Source organism: Centropristis striata, chromosome 7 (assembly GCF_030273125.1).
Source record: "Centropristis striata isolate RG_2023a ecotype Rhode Island chromosome 7, C.striata_1.0, whole genome shotgun sequence".
Taxonomy (NCBI): Eukaryota; Metazoa; Chordata; class Actinopteri; order Perciformes; family Serranidae; genus Centropristis; species Centropristis striata.
Genome location: NC_081523.1, coordinates 32696301 through 32714496, shown reverse-complemented (window position 1 = coordinate 32714496; position 18196 = coordinate 32696301). Strand labels below are relative to the sequence as shown.

The 18196-nt window shown below is 39.5% G+C and overlaps 1 protein-coding gene across 1 annotated transcript in view; it reads left to right on the top strand.

Annotated features, from left to right (window-relative positions):
• The window catches only part of abca2 (ATP-binding cassette, sub-family A (ABC1), member 2), an 81460-nt gene extending 64199 nt beyond the window's left edge, over positions 1-17261 (top strand). The window contains exons 34-48 of the mRNA XM_059336419.1: positions 1373-1547; positions 1640-1755; positions 3013-3160; positions 5649-5772; positions 6736-6868; positions 8589-8709; positions 8946-9124; positions 10404-10545; positions 10646-10780; positions 12325-12428; positions 12551-12643; positions 14440-14542; positions 14878-15015; positions 15117-15326; positions 16088-17261. Of these exons, the coding sequence (XP_059192402.1) occupies positions 1373-1547; positions 1640-1755; positions 3013-3160; positions 5649-5772; positions 6736-6868; positions 8589-8709; positions 8946-9124; positions 10404-10545; positions 10646-10780; positions 12325-12428; positions 12551-12643; positions 14440-14542; positions 14878-15015; positions 15117-15326; positions 16088-16123 (1957 nt within the window). The 3' untranslated portion in view covers positions 16124-17261. The remainder of the gene's footprint in view (positions 1-1372; positions 1548-1639; positions 1756-3012; positions 3161-5648; positions 5773-6735; positions 6869-8588; positions 8710-8945; positions 9125-10403; positions 10546-10645; positions 10781-12324; positions 12429-12550; positions 12644-14439; positions 14543-14877; positions 15016-15116; positions 15327-16087) is intronic.
• Positions 17262-18196: the final 935 nt, after the last annotated feature.

Here is an 18196-nt window from a genome sequence, read left to right as displayed (position 1 = left end):
GTAAAAAGTGGTACTGCATCTTAAACAGTACACATCATAACAGTTGCATTTACAGGGCTGTTTTTGAGTGCTGCACACGACAGGCACAAAAATGACATGTCCACCAGCAGGTGGCACTATAATCAAGGCGAAAATGTTTTGGCCTATAACTACAACATGCTATTTTGTACATAAAAAATCTTACATGTATGCTTTTACTAAGTTCAGTTGAATTTTGTGAGATACGCCACGCCAATTTCTAACTTGAATGTTGTTTTTTGAAAAAGCTAAAGAATGCTACTTTTTCTGACTCCTTCAAGGTGCAAAATACGATCTGCACGAAATTTGGCCAGCAGAATCTGTTATACCTAGTTGTTCAAAGAATTGTTATAATCCAAAAATTGCACAAGTTATACAGAAACAATTCCTGAGTGCATATCTTGATCATAGTTATTCAGAAAAATGCTGAATCTACCTTTTAAACTCATTTAATCCACAGAGTCTAATCTGCTTGAAATTTTGTACATAAATTAAAATATATAAAACAATTTTTATAATCCAAAAATTCACGTTCAGATTCAAGTTACAGAGGAAAAACTTCCTCTCGGTTGCAGTGACGCCAGGTAGTGCTGCTCATCATGGCAACAATTACTCCAATTAACACAAAAGTTGGTTCTAGTATTTAACTACCCTGAGGCTCTGTGCAAAATGTGATGCCAATCACTAATTAGGCGCCACTGTGTCAAAAATACAAAAGCTATATAAAAACTTGTACACGCACAAAATAAGTGGTGTGACATCTCTCTAAAGTTCTGTCAGATTGACATGGAACTGGGGGCAACCAGTATGCCATGCCACACGGAGGCCCTGAACTCAATTCAGTGCATGTTAGCCATTAGGTGACACTTTTAATAGAAGTTCAAATTTACCCTCAGCATTGACTGTTCAAAGTCTAGATCAAAAAATTGAAGTCGCTCTCATCTTGTGTGTTGTGTCTTGCCCATGAGCCTGCAGGACCGACTGGCGTTGCCTCTGTGGGTCACCGGGTCCAACTTGCACGGGAGGCTTGAAACCTGTTAATACCTGCTCGTAGGAGCAACTAGCAACTAATTGGGTCTTATTATGTCGTTCAGGCCATCAATACAATAAAACTACTAGTTGGTGATTTCAAGGCTTCCATGGTCATTGGTTTATACTGATCAATTATTAAGTCATTAACTTTGTTGGTTTCCAAGTAATAGTATATAATATGATTTTAGATGGATTCCTGGATGACATCATGGCTGTTTTATGAAAATGTTATGTAATCTCTCCTCTCCTCTCCTCTCCTCTCCTCTCCTCTCCTCTCCTCTCCTCTCCTCTCCTCTCCTCTCCTCTCCTCTCCTCTCCTCAGGCTACAAGGGACAGATGTGGTGATTGCAATCTTCATTATTGTGGCCATGTCCTTTGTGCCAGCCAGCTTTGTGGTGTTTCTGGTTGCAGAGAAATCTACAAAGGCCAAACATCTACAGTTTGTCAGCGGCTGTGACCCTGTCATCTACTGGCTGGCTAATTACATATGGGACATGGTGAGGAGGATACAGTGTGTGTGTGACTGATGCCATCAAGATGTGTAGATGAAATACTGCAGTGTAGGAAAATGTTCGTCTTCTCTCCACAGCTGAACTACCTGGTACCTGCGACTTGCTGTGTTATTATTCTGTTTGTGTTCGACCTGCCAGCTTACACCTCCCCAACAAACTTCCCTGCTGTCCTCTCCCTCTTTCTTCTCTACGGGTAAGGCAAATGGCTATGCATGCACACACACATGCACTAATGTGCCATTATGATCTGATACCCAATGCAGAACAACCTGATGGTTAAATCTGACTGTAATGTAATTGCCATTCTGTGAAGTCAAAGCCATTACAGTATTGTTAAGTGGCTTTCATTAAAGGCTCAGTTAACCTGCTGCCCCCGCGGCCCAGCCCAGATAAGCAGAGGAAAATCGATGGACTGATGGATGAGACCTTAAACATTCAGAAGATGTATAGCTTTCCTAGGTGTATTTACAGAGCAAAAGTGATTACCATCCAATCACTGAAAGTGTAGAAAACTGAAAAGTTTGATACTAAATCACAGCATGGATTGTCTACATTGTTCCTCAATATCTTGGTGTCTTGAAGTGGCATCCTGACATTTGTGGCAATTTTAATCCATTCTCAATATAAAACAGAAAGGCATGAAATGTGTGTAATGAATGGCAACCAAAAAATTACCACAATGTTCTAAACCTGAATACACTTTTATAATTCTGTTTGTTACTCAGGAACAGCAATGATGTTTCTGGGTCAATTTGACCCATGGCATGTTTAATTATCCAAAAGTGTCAGAAGCTACAAAATCCCAATAAACATTGTTTATAGTTCAATATTAACTCCATTACTAACCATTTCAATCAAAATGTAGTGCAATGATGTACTTTACCTCTTACAGATCATGGTTCAATGAGGATAATTCACTAGTTTTTCTGAAAAAATGCATGTTAATACTTTTTTTAATGTACACTAGAAAGACCTACATATAAAATACAATAGTTTCACATGACATTTTTTTTCATGGAGTGATGTTGATAAAGATTGTCATGATCAAAGATGAGTTCCAGAGCCGGGGGAAAATGTGTGAAATAAACCATTTTCATTTTATATGTTGATTACATTTATTAAATCAAGCAGAAGAAGTTTTATACTGAAAAAAATACTTTTAACTATTTGTTTTTTATTTTTTAGATTGTTTTACCCTTAAAATGGCTGACATAACAGGAGGGTGAATTAATTGTTGATTCATTAATTGATTAATTTATTTTTCTATTCTGAGTAGTATATTTCATTTTAATAGCAACTTGACTACAGACCACACTACAGACAAACTCCCTGCACATGTGAGCTAGAAAAACAGCAGCAGTGCATCTCCACTTTCTTTCAATACCTCATGTATGTCCTGAAGCTTTGGACGTCCTCAGTCATTTTGCTCAGGGAATGTTCTTTCTTACAGGTGGTCCATCACTCCCATCATGTACCCAGCATCTTTTTGGTTTGAGGTGCCAAGTACTGCCTATGTGTTCCTCATAGTCATCAACCTCTTCATAGGCATCACTGCAACTGTTGCCACTTTCCTACTCCAGCTTTTTGAACATGATAAGGTCAGTTTGACTCTTTTTATTGTAAACTTAGATCAGAATTAGAATCAGAATATTTTTTATTGCCAAGTAGGTTTTCAAATACCAGGAATTTACTGTGGTGTTTTGTTGCAAAAGAACAAATTACTATGTATGGATGTGCATTTCATTAATGTAACATGTAGAGGAGCTGTCAAGTGATCCCACCAATTTCCTGCCTCTGTGACTACCTCTGAAGGTATAAAATTGGTGGGATCACTTGATCCCGACATCCCGCTTCTGGCGCTTTCATAGTGCAGGCGAGACGTTACAGAACCTTTAATGTCGCACCTGAAACAGCAGTATGAAAGGGCCTTATCTCTGTTGGAAGGAGGACCACTATAAAGGGCCATCCCGGCAAGGAGGAATATTTGATGTCGCGCGTGGTGTCTAACATGTTCCTCCCAGTTGGTCCGACAGTCATCCAATCACTGTTCAGCAGTTCCACACCAACTGCGGCCGCCGTCACTAACAGTGCACAGCGTCCACGACTTACTGTAAACAAACCGGCATGCTAACTGTACACAAAGTGTCCAGTGCTTGTTGTAAACAAACAGAGGTCACTAACTGAACACATACTGCACTATGCTGTTGTGCAGCACTGCTGCTGCTCTGTTTCACGTCACTATCGTCTCCTCCCACCTCGTTCCGCAACGCCGGACTGCATTATGAATGGGCATGAATATTACGTCTTTGCGAGATCACTATGTATGCCCTAAGGTGAATAGCCGGCAGAAATATTTCCAGGAATTTAGTGGGACATTTGCGGGACCGCACTATGAAAGGGCCTAGAGCCAGGACCGGCTACTTGGTGGGGCTTCTGTCTCTTGAAGAGTCTGTTGACGTCCCTCCCAAAGATGGAGAGAGGTGTCACTGTGAGGGGGGAGGGGGACACTGAGGTGGGCAGTTGTGGAGAGGCTGAGGATCCTGCTGAGGTGGAGCTCCTGGGCTGGAGCTGGTGAAGGGTGTCGTGGGTGATGGTGTCAGGTCTGTTCGATTATCTTTCAAATCAACAGTAGAACTTGTTCAATCTGTTGGCAAGTGTAAATTATTCATGGAGTAGGGGGCTGTGAGTTTCTAGTTGGTTATCTGTGTCTTCAGACAGGAGCAGAGTCATTTGCTGAGTATTTAGCTTCCTGGTGTTTAGCTTCCCTCACCACTTTACTAAACTTTTACTTTGACTCTTTAAACTTGTCCCTGTCCTCACTCCTGAATGCTTCCTAACATAGCTGTCTGAGTTTGGCTGTGAACCGGGGTTGGTCATTGTTAAAAGTCACCCTGGTGCGTGATGGTACACAGCTGTCCTCACATAAGATGATGTATGATGTCACAGCCTCTGTGAACTCATCCAGGCTGTTGATAGCAGACCTGAAAACATCTCAGTCAGTACAGTCCAAACATGCCTGAAGATATCCTCACAACAGGTTTACAGAGCTTTCATTTCTGCCTGTATGCAGGATTCAGTGTGTCCCAGTGCAGCGCAGGTCATGGCATATAGGCATCGCTGACTGCTGCGTAACAGTGATCCATAATATTCCCCTCTCTGGTCGGACATTTTATAAACTGTTTGTATTTGGAGAGATCTTGTTTAAGGTTTCCTTTGTTAAAATCACCTAGGACAATAACTAAGGAGTCCGGGTATACCCGCTCTACACACAGTATCTGGTCAGTGAGCTTGCACTGCACAGTGGAATGTAAACACTGACCAGAATGAATGAAGCAAGTTTATGAAAAATAATTCCTGACCAGGACAACAGTGTTGCTGGATCACCAGCCACCGGTTATAAAAAAACAGATTCCCCCACCTTTCGCTTTGCCTGAAAGTTTTGTGTCACGAAATACTCTGAAGAGTTGGATACCTGCCAGCTGCAGCACAACTGAGGTCCATCCAGTTGGTTGCACAGTGAATGCACGTTGGAGAGAAATTTTCCTGGTAGTGCGGTAGAGTATCCACTCACAAGCACTCCAGCCTGCCTCCCACTCCTCCGGCATTTAACTGCATGAGCAAAGGTGAGCTCACCTCTTACCAGAATGTCCAATAATTCTACTGATTAGCAGAGAAAAGGTGGAAATGAATCCGCTGGAGTTGTTCCCCTGATGTTCATGAGCTCTTTTCTGTTGAAAGAGCTCTGGGTATGACAGCAGACATTAGAGTTTACAAACAAAACAAGAAAACACACTGAGGCAGCCGTCCGTAGTACCATCTTGGTCTCGTATCTTGGTCTTACAGTTTGCTAAACATATTGAAAAGGATTTAACCTCTAATGTCCAAGACAACAATTAATTCTTACACTACATTGTGAGTAAAGATTAGAGATTAGATGTTCCTTTGCCACATAAGATAATAAATCTTCAAATAAATCCTACTAAATAGACATAGAATATTGTGTAATACACCTCTTTTCTTTTGTACTGCTGCAGCACATTTTAGAAGTTTTTGTATTCATCCCTTCACTATATTTGTCTCCTTTAGGACCTGAAAAAAGTCAACAGTTACCTGAAGTCCTGTTTCCTTATCTTCCCCAACTACAACCTGGGTCATGGCCTGATGGAGATGGCGTACAACGAGTACATCAATGAATACTATGCTAAAATAGGTACGGCCTCACACAGAATGCATGAGGATACAATCGCTAATTCAATCAGTTCCTACTAATTTAACCTCTTTTTTACTCCTATGACACATTCAAGCCAGCATTGCAGTTTATTATTGTTATCATTCATTATTGTTAAATTTAAAATTCACATAAATTCCACCCATTCCTACTTTTCCACCTATTCCAACTACTTCAACTTCTCGTTCCTACTACTTTAACTTCTTCTAACATATTCCCTCCAGCATGGCAGCATAGCATCTGCTATTCAGCATCCATCAGAAATTGCATTCTCTAGCTGAATCTTGTTATTTATCTTTTGAAACCACCTCTGCTTTGAAAATGTATGTTAGGATTTTTTTCATGAAATTTTTTTATCAGTATGGTGTTAAGACAGTATTACTCTGAAAAACAAAACAAAACAAACAAAAGTTTCCATCTCTCAGTACTCACCTGAAGCTCAGTCTCATTTTCAACTTTGGTCACAGGCCTCAGCATGTGATATTGACGTACAAGACACCCTTTCGCACTTCCCTGTTCATTAACTGTATTGTAAACCCATCCGCTGCACTATTGTGTGTTTTAGGCACTATTATGGGCTAAAGGCCTAATGTAGGGGTGGGTCAAACAAGACTTTGAATCGGTAGTAATGTGTTCATTTACTGTGTCAAAACAAGATTCATAGTTGCTGTTTGGAGTCAACCTGTTAACCAGTTAAGTACAGATCTAGTTGTTGTTAAGCCCAACCTCACATCCGTACGCTGGTATCAGATGCTGAGGGCCTTGACAGAATGTTGGTATGTGATGAATTGCTGGTCAGATACATTCATTGTTGGTTTGGATCTTTTCACAAGACTTCCTGACGGTAAAAGTGATATATATTGCCAACCTCATACTTTAAAGTGCAATGCTGACCTGTAATTATTTTCATTTTAACTTAAGTGAGTTGTGAATGTATGCTTACAGGCCAGTTTGACAAGATGAAGTCTCCATTTGAGTGGGACATCGTGACTAGGGGACTTGTTGCCATGACAATTGAAGGCTTTGTTGGCTTCCTCATTACCATCCTCTGCCAGTACAACTTTCTCAGGAAACCCCCGTGAGTGGTCTTTGTTTCTGTGAGTTTTTCTGTCACTCCCTCAGAATTTAACGATGACCTTAGACATAGCATTTTACAAAGACAAAGCTATACTAGATACAGCTTCCCCACCTACGGAAGAAGAGGAGAATTAATTAAGGAGAATTAATCACAATGCAATACAGCCACAAGAACGTTATGTTTATAGTTGGAGTAATGATTGACTGATTGTCACTTCACATTGTGGTTCATGATCATTAGATCCTGACTATTTCTTCAGTGACAGAGTAATCCATTTCTGTCTGTGGAAACAGAAACTGCTAACAGCCAAATCAACAGGCGACATATTCAAAAAAATCTTCAGTCTAAAAGTAGCTCTTGATTTAACTTTAGGAGTAACTCTTAAAAAGTTTAAGGACTCTTTGATTTTTGGTTTAAGTGTATTCAAGAAAAAGTTTTAGCGCAAAAAACAGCTCCTTGATCTTAAATCTTTAATCCTGAAATGGCTGCTGCCTGCAATCCACTTTATGACCGCATCAACATTTTACAAACCTTGAACGATACTGAGCTTTTAAAAATCACAAGAGTATCATGATCATCATAGAGTTAGTAAAGGATGCAACTTCCTCCTTTAATAATATTCCTCCTGTCATGCACAAGTTGGGCAAAAGGTAAAAACTATTTCACCTGCAACTGTCACTTTCAGCCATGGTTATTGTTCTGTGGTAACTATGAGGCTTCTTATGGCTGACAATGATCTTATTACAACCGTTTTTTGTTTGATACGGATCATAAAAAATAGACAAAACCATTGCTAAAATGGGAGATCGACATGAAAGAGCTTGGGGCTTTGCCAATTCGCTATACTTCAATGTAGAAAAATTATTTAAGATTCAAACAGGTCAAAAGAATCCGGACTATATTTGGCAAAATGGACATTTTGATCACTAGGACGGTTTTCACAAAATCAAAGTTTAAGTTTTGTGACTTCTACTTCCATAAATAATTTCTAGGACAGATTGTAGAGAAATTTGTGATCTTTGCAGACACCCTACTCTGGAATCAATCGGACGTAGAGATTTTGCTCATGGAGCCTGACTGTGAGCAACAGTCACATAGAGACTAACATTTTCTAATTTACGATCTTATTTGTTTTTTACTACAAACCTTTATCAACATTTTCAGCACAGCCTTTATCTATCTGATGATACTAATATTTTTTTGTTCGTACTCATGGTTTGAACAGTAAACCCAGGACAAGGCTGTTTTTCCAAAATAAAAGCACCACAAAGTAACTATATTCATAGTTTAGTACAATAAAAGCCTGAGAGGTAACTGTGTAACAGGACATCCAGGAGTACGATTACTTCTTGCAAAGTAAAGTTATTAAATCTTAATAGGAAGTTAAGGATGTGGCTGTATTGTAAAACTCTCTTTCTAGTTTTATATATTTTCTGGGCACCTAAACCTACACACACATATTACAAGTTAAATCAACTGCATTAACTTCTTTTTTTTAATGTAAAAACAAATTCATATATTTTTGTTTAATATACACATACAGTGATAGTAACTCCCTTACCACTTACTGCATGCTAACTCCACATTAGGGTGCACCTACCTCTGCTTGTACCTGTTCTCTATGAAACATAAAACGTCAGTATCACAGGTACAGTGGGCATTATGTGGGTAAAAGGAAACACCAAAGACATAACTGAAAATAGTTTGTGTTTGTGTCCAGAAGGTTGCCAGTCAGCTGTCAGCCTATAGACGACGATGACGTAGACGTGGCCTGTGAGAGACGAAGAGTGTTGCGAGGAGATGCCGACAACGATATGCTGAAGATTGAGAACCTGACAAAGGTTTATGGTCATTGCAGTGCTGTACACTCAGCTCATGTACATTTAGAAAATCCCTAGGAGCTCCAGTTTTTGTCCAAGTTTTAATCAAACATCACTGACTTTTAAATGGTGTGTTCAGCTATGCCAGTACAGTAAAATGAACCTGCTACACGTTAAATATACATTATTTGTAATTAGGAAGTTGAAATGACCGAACTGCTTGTATGATGCTTCAGTGTACATCAACATGCCTTCAGGTGTATAAATCCAGGAAGATGGGTCGTATACTGGCAGTGGACCGGCTGTGTCTGGGCGTCCGGCCTGGTGAGTGTTTTGGACTGCTGGGAGTGAACGGAGCAGGGAAGACCACCACCTTCAAGATGCTAACGGGAGACGAGTGCACCACTAGAGGAGAAGCCATCATCAATGGAAACAGGTCAGTGTCAGAAAAATACAAACTTTTAATGTTCAAGTACTTTTCTATTTTCTTTGGTCCTCAGCACCAATGCTTATCACACTGTAGCAGCTTGACAGTGAGAGAGTTATTCTGACTATTTCAATTAGTCAAACCTACATAGGACACATGCCTACCCATGCATGGTCCCCACTAACAACCAGACACAGCGTATGACAATTTTCAAAGGAGACCAAGAAACACAAAACACACACACACACACACACACACACACACATACCAGAATTTGCAGTTCAATACAGTGTATTATACAGTTTAGTGGCCAATAACCAACCCACAGTTGAAATAACTAAAAACAAGAATTTGTCTCTGTCGCCTGTCACTGTAACATATTTTTTAGGAGGAAATATTTTCCCAGAAACTATCAGAATAAACGATAGTATCGTTGTATTGATGGCGTTTTAGTTTTATAACAATATTAGAGCATAATAAGTACATCCTTTAACACAGCAATTCATTTTTAAATCTTGAGAATATTAAACATTGGAATTGAAATGTAGAAAAGAAATATTAAAATATTCTAGATAAATAAAACATAAATAAATAAACTATTTATACTATGATATAAATTATTTTAATTATTTTTAAATTATTTTATTATTAAAATACCATAAAATTCTTATTTATTATTATTATTATTATTTTTTTTTTTTTCAGCAATTCGTGCTGCCTGTCAAACATTTACAGCATTACTTTAAACACAAAAGCACAAAAAGTCACACATGTAAACGACAATATATTGAGTCCAGAAAAAAATATTGTGTCCATTTTTATATATCGAAAGATAAATCGATATAGTAATTATCATGACAGGCCTACTTCGGGTACAGATTAAATAAACAAAATAATCAGTTTGAAAATAAAAGTTGGTTAACAAACACAAAACCAAGGGCTGCCTCTGGCTGGCGTCTAATAGCTTTGTGCACTCTCCGTACAATGCAGGCGGCAACCTCCGGGTCTGAGCAGTGAGGCAAACCAAGAAAAACCAGGTTCCAACATCTGGTGGAAAGATCAAAACCAGAAGAAAGTGTTTGGTTGGTCATATATGCTTGAATAATACAATTATCATAGATTTTGTGCTGCAGAGGCACTGTTAGATTGGCGCAAAACAGAAACTTTCTCTGCGCTGAAGTCCCGGTTGCATTAACTGTGTTAGTCCATTGGCGGCATTGGGATATTATTTATCCTTTGTGTGTGTGTGTGTGTGTGTGTGTGTGTGTGTGTGTGTGTGTGTGTCCAGTATCCTGAAGGACCTGTTACGTGTGCAGCAGAGTATCGGATACTGTCCACAATTTGATGCTCTGTTTGACGACTTGACAGCCAAGGAACATCTGGAGCTTTACACACGCCTCCGTGGCATTCCCTGGAAAGACCAGGAGAGGGTGGGTCACTTACGCACACACACACACACACACGCACACACACACTTTTTTGTTGAGATGAGACACATCACAGATTGACATTACCCTTAACCCCCTCAAGGTGGTGCAGTGGGCATTAGAAAAGTTGGAGTTATCAAAATATGCAGACAAGCCTGCCAGCACTTACAGTGGAGGAAACAAACGCAAGCTTTCTACTGCCATCGCTCTGATTGGATACCCCTCACTCATCTTCCTGGTAAGAAGTTTAAAATAGCTACACTCTGAACTAAATGTAAAATGAGAATTGGTTCGATTTCATTATTTTTTCCCTTTTTTTTCTTTTAAATGTTCCCATTATAGTCTGAACACATGAGGACTATAATGAAACGCTAGTATTACATCCACAACAAAACTATTTGCATTTTGACAAGTCGGGCAAAATCCTTGCCATAAAGCATACTTTTACTTTATTACAACTTAGATCTCTGTAGTTTTGCATGTTAATAATAATAAGTGGGTAAAAGATAAGAGATAAGTTCTGTGGTTGGATCATTTACTTTAGCTTGTAAACTGAGATTAATCATGGTGGTTCCTGGTCATTTTGGGGCCATAGCCTGGACATCCACTAAGCACCCCTGAGGGAACCGATGTTTTTAAGATTGTAATTATAATCAAATCATAATGTTTTGTAACATACATTTATTTAATTTCACCGTCTAAAGTTTGAGGTTTAAGGCCCTATTACTCTTTCTAGGTCTTCCCATGTTTGATTCATCACACAGGTGTAGCAGCCCACATTAACCCCCCGCCATTAACATTAACCCCCCGCCAAACTATATCTGGGGTTATAGTGGGCCAGCCTAGAATATAATATTTCAAACCCCCCTTCCAACCTACTAGAAATGTCCCTGATTTGGGCAGGTGGGTGTCAAAAAGTGGCCAAGTAGCGTGTTGAATAAATTATTAATTACCACATTCCACTGTCCTTTTCTCCATTTTGTTCTCTCTCAAACACATACACAAGTACAACCTCTATTTTTCTCTCCCAAACACACAGACACACACTACACACTACCAACCTGCTCAATATTTTTTCTGTTGACCTGTGTCCTGTGCTCATACTGGGAATTTGAATTGCTAACTCATGGCGATTATATGACTATAGCCATTTTTGTTTTGTTTTTCCTATGATATGGCACTGTATTGGGTTATATTAAAGTTGGTCATCTTAACCCCTTCAGACCTGCATTTTTTCTGCTGAGCAAAAAAAAAATGTAAATACTTATTCTGACTCCTCTCCAACATAAAAACAAAGTGATATAAAATTTGTTTTGCTAACTCATGTTTTTAATAGTATTTTTTCATGTCCATTCCAATGGACACCACGACACCATGGGCGTAAAATGTCACACCTACTGACTAACTGATCACTACATGGCAAGAGCAAGTGTCAAAGTGTGGTTATGAGTCTCATTATATTATATTATGTTATTTACATGGAACATAAGTAACCTGCTTATTAATACACGATTTTTAAAAAGCATTGTCAGCAAATGACGAAGGAAGTCACACCATTAGCGTCAGTCAGCAGTTTCAGTAATTAATATAACAGTTTAGATGGATAAATAAGAATGATCCATTAAATATAATCATTTTGGGATTTAAGTCGTTTGTCATTTGTCAATTTACATAGTACAGGGACACAGGACCTACAATGAGTGTACATTGTAAACAGTATTACAGTAGTACAGTATCTTTCCTACCTAAGAAGCATCTGAACTATATTTTGTGGGGTTTCAGGATGAGCCCACCACTGGTATGGACCCAAAGGCCCGCAGATTCCTCTGGAATTTAATCCTGGACATTATCAAAACTGGACGCTCTGTGGTGCTTACAACGCACAGGTGAGACACCTTAGTCCTCGCATTCAATGTCACATCTGGAGTACTTTTTACTGTATTGGCTTATTTTCACTTCTTTTTCACCATACTGTACTAAATATAGTATTTAATGGTGTCCCCTGCAGCATGGAGGAGTGTGAGGCTTTGTGTACCAGGCTGGGCATCATGGTGAACGGCAGGTTTAAATGTCTGGGCAGCATCCAACACCTCAAGAACAGGTCAGGAGGATAAATATCCATCTTCCTTTGATGATTTGTAGATGTTCTGTAATCTGCATCATTTTTAACAGGGTCTGGCCAGTCAGCGGCCAGTCAGCCTCCACTTGTTTTTCCTGTATGCATATAAAACCGCCTTTAAAAAAAAAGCAAACACATAGCTTTCAAAATAAGAGCATGTGGATGTGTTAGCAGAGTCCACCGCCTTGAATAAAACAGAAAGAGAAAAAGAGCAGAGAAAAAGTATCAAGTAACTGTGATATAGGTACTTGATTTGACTTGTAACCATTATTACACTTACTTATACTCAGAAAAGTAAAAAGTGCTCAGATTTCCTCTCAAATGCCTCTTTACACCTGTTACCACCTGGCTCTAAGGTGGCAACAAGGAGGGAGGTCACACACAGATACACCATGAAAACTTATTTTATTTAACATAATTTAATTAACTTATTTACAAATGAGTGGTGTGTGTAGGTAAGAAAGGAGTCAGTCATGTCAGCAGTGTGTGGATGCGTGGAAAATATGGTGAGGTTTGTGTTGTATGGTGCGACAAATCAAATGAAGCAACAGTGTTGGGCCTGGAGCCTGCTGAGCGAGAGTGAAGCTCTGCAGAAGGCCTCCTTTATGCCTTCTGGAGAGCCCAGCCCACATGGGCAGGTACAATCACAGCCCTCCCACTCTACCCTCCTAACCACTCCCAGTACCTGCAACAAAAGCAGAGGTAAACAGGTAGGCAGAGTGGGAGGGGTCGTCACACACCCCTCTTCCCATGGCGCAGTAAGGCTGCGTTCAGACTGCAGGCGAATCTGATTTAAATCAGATTCCTACTCAAATCCGATTTTTAGGGCTGACTGTCCACACTATTTTTAGCAAGTGTCCAAATCGGATATGGCTCTGTTCAGACTGGGCCACATTATTGACTGATCTGACAGGTTGCCATAGTAACGGCGTCAGAGCGTCTGACATCATCATCGTCATCGTATGAGTCGGGCGCGGCTGCCGGTGGACAGAGTGAGGTCACGGACAGTCAAAACCGATCTGAGTGTTTGGAGCGGTTCAGACTGAGACGCATCTGTCCAATTGTGATCTGAAACTACCTCCTGAAGGTGGTTTCGATCCGGTTCGCAAAAATCGGATTTTATGTGATTTGTGACTGTTCAGACTTCAAAAGAGCCATCCAGTTCCAATCTGGATGGGCTAAAAATCGGATTTTGGCTGGCAGTCTGAACGAGGCCTAAGTTCCACAAGGATTATCTTTTTTCCTTCAGTGGAGAACAGGACTGTGAGGACTCCAAGTTTCAGAAGAGAAATTAATTTCAAAACATGACTGACAAACTGAACTTCAACTGGCAACTTTCAAGTCAAAGCATTCTCTTTCAAGCTCCATTACCCAATTATACAACTCAGGAGAGAATTTTTCTCTACCTAATAGTGGTCGAATATAATGTTTAAATTCCAAGATCCACTTGGAACCCAAATTTTGACTTCAATAAATTGTAATGTTTTCCAACAACATGTTTTCAATTTTTAGAATTATCTTCATGGGATAAGAGACGGGACAGAAGGAGGCTTGAGTTTTTATAACCTGGTCACACCCTAGAATGGCAAAGGTTATACTGACCAATAATGAAGGGTTTACACATAGGTGTGAAACTCCTCAGTCGTCTGGGTAATGGAGTTCAATAGCTGTCCCCCTCTGTTATTGTCATTGTTGCCACATCTGAACTTTTATTTTTAATGAGTATGAGGTATAAAAACAAGAACTTCTGTCATTATGTTTCTGTGACTATGTCCCAGGTTTGGTGATGGCTACATGATCACAGTGAGGACCAAGAGTAGCTCCAATGTGAAGGAGGTGGTTCGATTCTTCAACAGAAACTTCCCTGAGGCTGTGCTGAAGGTAGCTACCCCTGTCCTTTGTACAGAACAGAAAAAAGTTAAAGATAATGAATATTCAATATTAATTGCAAATTAATCGCACTTTTATATCTGTTCTAAATGTACCTTAAATGGATATACTCTTCTCAACATGGAAGTGGACATATGTGCTGCTTTATACAAATGTAGGTTTATTATTATTGCAACAAGACGCTTCAGATGTTAGCCCCTTAGGCTTTGCTCTGCCGGTCCCATAGGACTTTCACATGGTTGGTTGTTTGAAGAAGCAGCGAGTTGCGCTGTTTGTGATTTGGAAATTTACTACACACATTAAGCCACCTGTTGACATATTTGCAGGAGCGTCATCACACCAAGGTCCAGTACCAGTTGAAGTCTGAGTGGATCTCACTAGCTCAAGTTTTCAGTAAGATGGAGCAGGTGGTGGAGGTGCTGGGCATCGAGGACTACTCTGTCAGTCAGACCACTCTGGACAACGTAAGTGCAACATGCAACATTCTGTAGAACTACAACTTCATGAAGAACTTCAACAGGAAAGAACGGAATAATGAAGATATATTTTTGGTTTTTCTGCTCAGGTGTTTGTCAACTTTGCCAAGAAACAGAGTGACAACCTGGAACAACAGGATTTATTGCCCCCAGTTGGTGGACAGTCCCCCCTACAGTGTATCCTCAACCTGCTGAAGTCACAGCCAGCCAACACAGAGCTCAGTGCTCTGATCAATGAGGCACCAGAGGAACTAGAGACGGACGATGATGAAGGACTAATCAGTTTTGAAGAGGAAAGGGTGAGTGAAAAATGAGTAGTAAAAGTACCTCAGTACAGCTAGCTACACAGGGATTTAGCTGCCAGAGTAACCATATAATTCACGGGTGATAATTGATGTTGTCTATAAAAGGTCCATGCAGGGTGGTGATGATCCACCTTCAATCCAAGAGTACTGGGGACCAGTTAAATTGGATTACTTAGATTACTTGGATAGGTACTGTAAAAACCTGATTCCTATTTTTTACAGGCTTGCAGTCACACTTTGTTTACAATTTCAAATGTATCTCTTTTTACCTCCTTGCCTTTTTACGTTCACCCTTATAAACTGCTATAAATATCTAGTCTTACCATTGATGTGTCTTCTGACCTATATCAATGGCGGCAGCATGTGTATCTGTGTTTGTACAATGCAGATGTAATGTGTGAAACACAAGTTCCATCTTTCTACCTTAATTAAACATTAATCCATTTGACTGATTTGGCGTAAGATTTACCTTTAATAAACTGTTAAAGAGGACATAACTAATTACGGATAAGGCAAATTTTCCTGCAGAAAAAACAAACAAATTTGGTGGTTTGGTATTATTATCATCATTTTTTTTATTATTATTATTATTATTATTATCATCATCATTATTATTATTATATTGGAATGCTTTCTGATCATAACAAAAGGTGTGTGCGTGTGTGTGTGTGTGTGTGTGTGTGTGTGTGTGCGTGCGTGTGTGTGTCTGTGTGTGTGTGTGTGTGTGTGTGTGTGTGTGTGTGTGTGTGTGGCAGGTGCAGCTCTCCTTCAACACAGACACACTTTGTTGAAAGGAGCCATTAAAGGAGCAGAGATGAGGAGAGAGACATAAACCTGTCTTTATGAGCTCTGAGGAACAAGGCGACAACGGAGCCGCTGATTTAACCTTGAAGTGGACCAAAACTCTCTGCACCAAGGAACATAGAGCAGTTCAGTATTCCAGTATCAAAATTTAAATCCCAGGAGGGATTGAGGTGGTTAAGGTTTAGAGTCCAGCCTGTAGGTAGCAGCAGCAGAAGTGCTTGCATTTTGATTGAAATATTGGAAGTCCTGGAATGTTTTTATATTTAATTTGATTTAATTTATTCATTTATTTATTTATTGAGAAAATACTGTATTAAATATCTAATGAACACAGGCAGTACGCTAACTTTGTTAGTGAATACACATATCATTGGTGATATGTTTGACAGCACAGATGACTTTGAGTTTGTTGCATGCACTCCCTAGCAAAGGGCCTCATGTAACCAGAGTGGGCTGTTGTTACTGTACCAAGCTAGACCTGCCTTGAGAGCATGCTGTAATGAACAGTACAGTATGTTTTTCTGTGGCAAGACAAATTATTTATTTTGGATAATGAAGGAACTGGGGATTTATTTTGCAATAATAGAGGATTTAATTAAGTCCCAGTGTGGACTTTATTGCTAGCTGTTGGCCTTATCTTTGAACTTGATGTCAGAGACATGGAGAATGTACATGGCATGGTCATTGTCCTGGTGGTGCCTCCCTTCTATCAACTTGACACTATACATTTGATCTCTATCTACTGAGTGCTCTTACGTGCTTTTAACATATCATTCTCTTCTCTCCTCTATAAACCGGACACAGTGTATAATAATAATAACAACAACAATAATAATTAATTCTATCTCTAGTTAAAGTAAACTGTAATTTATCTAATCTGAAACTGCAGTGAACTATGCTTATATTCCCTGACCATAACTGCACTACCATCACTGTGATACTAAAGGGAGCTCTCAGATCACAAAAATCTGTTGTTTTAACTTGGGTACACTGTATGCTTTACCATTTACAGTATTTCTTATTTTCTATGGAATTTGAAGAAATCAAAATTTGCAAAATTACCACATTTCTTTTGTGTTTTGTGATAATTGAATTGTAACCTGTCCTGTCAAAATAATAACTGTTCCACTACTTCTTCCACAGCTACTGTAATTGCAGTCATATTTTTGGTGGTTATCATGGCACTGGTGGCTGTTTTCCTACTTGTAGGGATTGTCATTAAATAAGGAGAACTGACTGTTGTAATTTCTTTTCTTTAGCAAGAATGTAAAGCTGGAGGGAAGTTGGCTCAAAATCAATTTTATAATATTAGTTGTGTTTTTGCATTATTCATTCATTCAGTCATTCATTCTCCTTAACCGCTTATCCGCACTCGGGTCGTGGGGGGCTGGAGCCAGCTGACATTGGGTGAGAGGCGGGGTACACCCTGGACGGTCTCCAGACTATCACAGGGCTGCCACATAGAGACAGACAATCACATTCTCATTCACTCCTACGGGCAATTTAGCGTCACCAATTAAACTAAGCTAACCTAAGCTGCATGTTTTTGGACTGTGGGAGTACCCAGTGAGAACCCACGCTGACACAGGGAGACACACAGAAGAGCTGCAGGTACTCTTGCTGTGAGGCAAGAGTGCTAACCACTACACCACCATGTAGCCCACTTTTATAGAATCAAACGATAAAGAGGTAACTTGTCACCAGCAACCAGTGGAGTTAGGTGTCAATCAAAGAAAAAGTATATATCATCAATTTAATTTCTCTTTTCACCATCTGCTCTACTTAAATAAGGATTCTGTGTATTCATTGGTATGTAAAACATCATAAGATTCAACAGATTAAACAGTTGTCTCTGAACTCTGCACTAGATGGTTGTGCTTTTATTTTGCTGCATGAAAAAATGTTATACTGCATTTACATGGAATCAGGCAGAAGGCAAACCAGATAACCAAATATGAGTTTATGAGTATATGAGAATGAGTTTAGTGGCTGAGAGTAGAACGTTAAAATTAGGCGAGGCCAGCAGCAATGGTAATGGTACAACATCACCTTCAATGTTA